This window comes from Nelusetta ayraudi, unplaced genomic scaffold, assembly GCF_046127955.1.
Source record: "Nelusetta ayraudi isolate G7.1 ecotype Tasmania unplaced genomic scaffold, CSIRO-AGI_Nayr_v1 ptg000059l, whole genome shotgun sequence".
Taxonomy (NCBI): domain Eukaryota; kingdom Metazoa; phylum Chordata; class Actinopteri; order Tetraodontiformes; family Monacanthidae; genus Nelusetta; species Nelusetta ayraudi.
In genome coordinates this window covers 2,694,898-2,700,897 of record NW_027466109.1, presented here as the reverse complement: position 1 = coordinate 2,700,897, position 6,000 = coordinate 2,694,898, and the positions used below count along the sequence as shown (strand labels likewise).

The following is a 6,000-nucleotide window of genomic DNA, read 5'->3' as shown; positions in this document are numbered from 1 at the left end:
TTGTTTTTAGAAGTTGTAACTCTCCACTTTAAATCCTTTTTGTCATTGTCATTGATGTCTGTTGCTCCCCAACCTCGTTCTCTACTCTTCCCTCCTCTGTGCTCGCCCTTCCTCTCTGCCTCATTGCATTCCTGCCAAGCTCCGGTAACCCGATATTGTGTAAACAATAAAATAAATCGCAGATGATGCAGTTAGGGGAGGAGTTTAACAGTCTCCTCCTCTTTTGCTCTTGCTCTCATTTGGCTGCTGTCCGATGCGCAAAGGATTACGGGACTTATTCTAACTTTGCATCTTCCAAAGACGACAAGGTTTAGTTGGCCTAAATCAGAGATGTTCAGCTCAGTGTGTGTGCTGATATGTGACATAGAAACGACCTCCAGGCCTGTCATTTAATACCAACCCATTGAAAGAGCTCTACCACACACACTGTGATCAGTCTGTTTTTATGATGTATAGTTGTAGGTGTTCTGAATCACATAGTTTGTCATGGAGGGGAACCATTCTCTGGTAATAGCCACAACATAGGTGAACCAGGGGTAGAAGAGCTCCTGCTGCCTGGTTGCTCCGGTGATGATGATGTTAAGGGCTGTGTCCGAGGCAGGGTAGGCGGGTATTGCGACGATGTCCCTATTGGAGAGACAGACAGACAGACAACTTCATTGAGCTACTGTGAGACTGACTGTCAGACAACCATTGGGCCAGAATCAAAAATTAAAACTATTTGCTCCGCAGCGCAGGCGCGACTTACTTGACTTTCTGCATTGCAGCTTCGGTGTCAATAAGCCCCAGTGTGCATATGGAGAGGGAGACGTTGCTCTTCTTCATGGCCAGCTCATGATAAAGAGACCCGAAGAAGCCATTCAAAGCAAATTTGGTGGAGGTGTACGGTGCCACAAATGGACTGGGCATTTTACCTGCAAACCAGTAAGAAGTATTGGTACTGTGCAGTAAGAAAAAACAAATATTTGCACTTTTTACTCTAATTTACACTATTTAGGAAGTAAATTATATTTGATATTACTTACTTGTGTATATTACTTGTGCATTAAATTATTCAAACATAGCAACTCAGATGAAGAATAAAACATTGGCCAGTTTTGACCTGGAAGTTCTTTGTATGTCTTGAGCCTACCAATGCAACTAAGGCAACAGTCTTACAAGTCACATGTTATTAATTATGCTTTGGAAAATTCCCGGGATGCAAAGCAGCAGCAACCAGCAACAGAAGTGCCACAAAAGAGGGAGAGATTTGCAAGCACATGTTGTTACATACAACAGCACAAAACAGACCAAAATGTACCACAAAAAGTTGCCTACAAATGTTGTACATCTCTTCCCAAGTTCACAGAACTGATGAAGACCTTCCAAGTCAAAAACTGCTGTTTATTTTTTCTTGTGAGTCACCTCATTTCAATACAAACCTTTTCATCCAAGAGCAAATATTTTCCTGCTCTACACAAGATGGCCAAGGTTTTTTTTTTAATACCTTTTTTCCATGTTCATACTTCACAGTCTTTCTTTAGAGCTCCAGCACTTACAGCATCTTTAGTTTTCACATGACAAAGAAAGTCTTTGAGCACGCCACTATCTCTTCTTTACAACTAAAGTGGTTTCTGATGCAGATTTTTTTTTGAGACTGACATTTTAGAAAATTGGTTTTTAAACATTCATGGGAATAAAAATGGATTTAATGCAGACTCAGCTACCATAATTTCTGTTACAATGGATCTTTTAAGAAAAACTTACTAGCCCTGTCTTGAAAATCATTTAGCCTTTAAATAAAAATGGCCAATTATGATTTTTTTTTATTTATTTATTTTTTTATTATACCTCATAATGTTACAACTTTGCTCAACAGTTTCCTCTCAGTTGCTGGCTGAAAATGATGCCTATTTACCTAGGAGTGATGAAACAACCACCAGTGAGCCTTTGCTTTGCTCCAGTGAGGGCAGAGATCTCCAGGCCATCTGAATATAGCTGAAAAAATTGACCTTTGGAGAAAACACACACACACACACACAGACACACACACACACAGAGATCAGTACCATTCAGTACCATCAGATACCATCAGTATCATAAATATGTTCAAGAGGGAAAGATAGAAAAATATCTTTCCCTCTTGAACATATTTATGACATCAAAAGCTGCACTACCTTCATGAGCCATTTGGTGTGCTCCACATCCCCTCCCCACATAGTGAACGGACTTGGGCCGATGTGGTTGAGGATCACAAAATCAAAACCTCCGAGTTTCTCCAGAGCAAAATCTACCACTCTGTCCGGATCCGTGTCACTTGACATATCAGCTGCTATGTAGAGAGCCTTCTGGGCTCCCAGACTGAGGCATTTCTCGGCAACCTGTGTACACAAAAGACAGAAAGAATAAATGTCTGCGTTGGTCGAAAGAGAGTGGTAAAGGACCAAAGTGACATATTTAGAGTCGCCGACTGACCTGTTGCAACACTTTCTCCCTTCTTGCGGTTATAACTATCTGGGCTCCAAAGCGGGCTAAGTGATACGCAATTTGTTCGCCGATGCCTGTGCTGGCCCCAGTCACCACGACCCTGGCGCCTCTGAGGGACTCTGGGAAAAGAAGAGTAAAGACACTATCATCTTACTTCAGTCAATGAAAGTTTGGGTTTTGTTTTCCTGAAAAATCATAATTGTGATCAGAAATAATAATAATGTTTGGATAAAACTTGAATTAAGGTAAACTTTTATTTATTTATTTTTACATTTTGTGTACAAAGTTCATTTTCCATATTGTAACACGGAGCACAGTGTTTCAGTGTTTTGGAACCAGCACTGTGTTAGAGCGCACAGACTCCGTCCGTATCATTTAATTAAACGTAGAACAAGTGACGCTCTTAAAGAGTCTTCTCTCACTAATCAAACCACAGTGACAAGCTGTCATGGTTGGGCTGCCAAGTGGCTCAACTACAATTTCCTCCTCCAGAATGTCAAGGTGCCCTTTATCATTTTGTGTCGGCTAAATCAGGAGAGCATAAAGAGCCATTACAGGCCAGTCATACGTTTGTATCTGCGAGATAAGTATCGGGTGATATCCACATGCATGTCTTTGAGTGACAATTTCGTCATCTGAAGTCAATTTATCTAATCCAAGCAATATATTTTACAACATACGACATATCTCACTCCAGTGATATGGATAATTGGCAACCGTGGTTATCTGTGAATGGAGCCTGTAATGTAGAAGGAACTCTGCCCTAGATTTGTTTTCATAACAATAAATAGTTGAAATACTGAGGATTTATTATTATTATTATTATTACAGTAGTAGTAGTAGTAGTAGTAGTAGTTGTTGTTGTTGTTGTTGTTGGTTTGCGTTTTGCTTGTTTCATAAACAATTATAATTTTGAGACGGGAAAAATACCATCACACAGGTTATACGAATAAAACAATGACATCCATAGAGAAGAATTAAGCAAAGATGAGCGCCGTCATTCCCTAAAATAAATATATATTTAAAAAAAAAAAAAAAAACATTTCAGTTCAATAATACAACAACCGCATACTCCTCATGACTTTATCAACGACTGCCAATAATTGCTGTGGCCTTTTTGCAGTTCAGCGTCTCTCTCTTACCTTCATTGAAAGTGGGCGAAGTCCACTTGACTGCAATGTAGGCGACACAAATACTCGCTAATATGATTTTGGTGAATGTTCCCATTTCCGTTGTCAGTTCAGTCTTCAGCAATGAGCCCGCAACGCCAAGAGCTACTTTGGACTGAAAACCTGACGAATTGATAATGCCATTTATGCAATCCCTCCTCTGTAGGGCCGTTCAAGGGGGCGGGGGGACTGATCAGATAATGATCGTTGAACCCACGAGGTCATCCGTGGGGGGGGAATATGACACCAAATTTTTTTTTTTTTTTTTTTTTTTAAATTCCAAAATGTGCTATTTCTATAGGCGAATACCACTATGAGGAAAAGCGAATCTGCTGCGTGTAAATACTGTCAGCTTTTGAATCTTGGAACTTTATTGGCAAAGCCTCAGTGAACACACAGTGAGTCACAGTTGCCCTTCAGAGGTACGCGGTAGGTAGCCTCCACTCGAGCCCTTTTCGGTCTCGTAAAAGTGTACGGAAGTTGACACACTGCACCGCCGTGGACCATGGCAGCAAGACTTTTGCCAGTTGTGAAGTTAGTAGTTTTCAGTCTGTTTGTTTTTATACTCGTTTTCCACTGTTACGTTTGTGTTAACTGTTTACTGGTTTAGCCTGCTAGCCAAACAGCGTTACTTCGGCTTATTGTCATTATTTAGCATGTGACAGCTTGAAATTATAGTTAGGTTTGTAATTAAACCACTTGTCAAATGACATGCTGGGTTATCCATGCGTGAATTTGCGGTATCGGGACACTGGTGTGGCTATGCGTTTTGTAACGCAAACGTTACATTTCTTGCAAGTAGCTAACTAGGTAGCTAGCTAGCTAACTTTGCCGGATGCGTTAAATAGCAGCCACAGCGTCTACACAGTGATACTGTGACATGTACCGAAGGTTTTTAACAAGCTAGGCGTGCCTGCGTGTGTACATTGTCCAGTAACTCTGTTTAATGGCTTGATTGTCTCTGTCCTGAATTGTAGACTGGCCACCAAGGTGACTATTGCAGGAGGAGCCATCTACGTTGCTTGTGACTCGGGTCTGTTGGGAAGTGGTGAACAGGGTTCACAGGCCCTGGAAAAGGCGAAGGCTGCAATCCCACCCGCCGTAGAGGAGTGGATGAAGTACTTTGGCCTGGAGGTAAAAATAGGTTGTGCTGTTTCATGATTGTGATGGAAAAAGATCACAAAGAAAATGTTCCAAACATGAACACACTCCACACGTGAGCACCAAGAGGATAAAGTAAAGAACATTACTGGACGTTAGAGGTCAGGCATTATTCTTTCAACAGGAAACATTAGTTGTCATGTTCAAAGTTTACGGTATATTTAGCGACATAATTGTGACAATAAACCACATCACACCGCCACTATTGTGAGGTTGATATTATTCTTTTGAGGCTAAAATAAAACATAGGGTTAAGAGAAATCAGCTCAAATATCTATTCACAATTCACCCATTTATCTACTTGTGTTACAAGTTTGGTTCTGAGGTAAATAGCGGGGAGATATCCCAAAGTCGCATTCTTCCTTCTTCTTTTTTAACACTGACACTGACCGTCTCTCTTCAGGCTCAGCTTCCAACTCTGCCTCAGGTCGAATTTTCCCCCCGCCACGCTTGGAACTCCGGTAAGAGTGATAGGAGATGCTCCTTATCTTTATTGTGAATGTTTTTAAACAGCAAGTTTGTGTCGGTGATTGTGCAATGTCCAATCATTGATATTAAGGTTTATTATTATTATTATTCCATCAGGACAAAAAACTTTATTAGTCATTACTGTCACTGTGTTCTTTTGGGTTTAATCTTGAAATGTTCTGTGGGAACCTTGAGCATCAAATGCCCGTCTTTGATTCTAACTTTTCCCACAGGAGTGCGATGGACCATTTCGACTCTTTCAGAGGCTCCAACAAAAGCAAGTAATTACGCCAATCAGGGGGTGCAGTACGTGAAAGACCTCACAAAGTAAACAGGAACTCTTTGACCTGACAAGTGTTTTGCACTCAAGAAAGACTCCTTCAAGACTTGCAGCCCCTCGCAACTAAGAAGAGACATCCTTGATGGAATATTTAAAAAAAAAAGTTGCAAAATTTGTACCAACAGCGGTTTCCCGAGTCGAGTCTGTGGTTCTCCAAATGATGGAAGCGCTCATTAGGTTGTACTGTACATAAGCAAAGTGTCTTTTAAAAGATGTCCCTAATTCTGCGCCGTATGTTCAAAAACATATTTTCACCACCCTTTGTTTTCTGATTACCAACCCAAATGTTCAGTAGAGAATGTCTGTTGTGTATATATCCAGTTTCACCATTTGTGACATAATAATACATCCTCTTAAAACACAATCTGTCTTTAGTTTGATTTATTGAGGCAAATA

At 40.6% G+C, this 6,000-nt stretch overlaps 2 protein-coding genes across 2 annotated transcripts; one reads left to right on the top strand and one right to left on the bottom strand.

Moving 5' to 3' along the window:
* Positions 1–424: 424 nt before the first annotated feature.
* hsd11b1la (hydroxysteroid (11-beta) dehydrogenase 1-like a) lies at positions 425–3,798 on the bottom strand. Its single transcript, XM_076039510.1, has 6 exons — positions 3,609–3,798; positions 2,455–2,585; positions 2,157–2,360; positions 1,898–1,991; positions 749–914; positions 425–627 (listed from the first exon to the last, which is right to left on the bottom strand). Exons 1-6 carry the CDS (start codon positions 3,691–3,693, stop codon positions 444–446), a joined length of 864 nt encoding a protein of 287 aa, XP_075895625.1. The 5' UTR covers positions 3,694–3,798; the 3' UTR covers positions 425–443.
* Positions 3,799–4,010: 212 nt separating this feature from the next.
* micos13 (mitochondrial contact site and cristae organizing system subunit 13) lies at positions 4,011–5,968 on the top strand. The gene is made up of 4 exons (XM_076039347.1): positions 4,011–4,169; positions 4,613–4,769; positions 5,200–5,257; positions 5,498–5,968. The coding sequence occupies exons 1-4, from the start codon at positions 4,141–4,143 to the stop codon at positions 5,593–5,595; spliced, it is 342 nt and encodes a 113-aa protein (XP_075895462.1). The 5' UTR covers positions 4,011–4,140; the 3' UTR covers positions 5,596–5,968.
* The last annotated feature ends 32 nt before the right edge of the window (positions 5,969–6,000 follow it).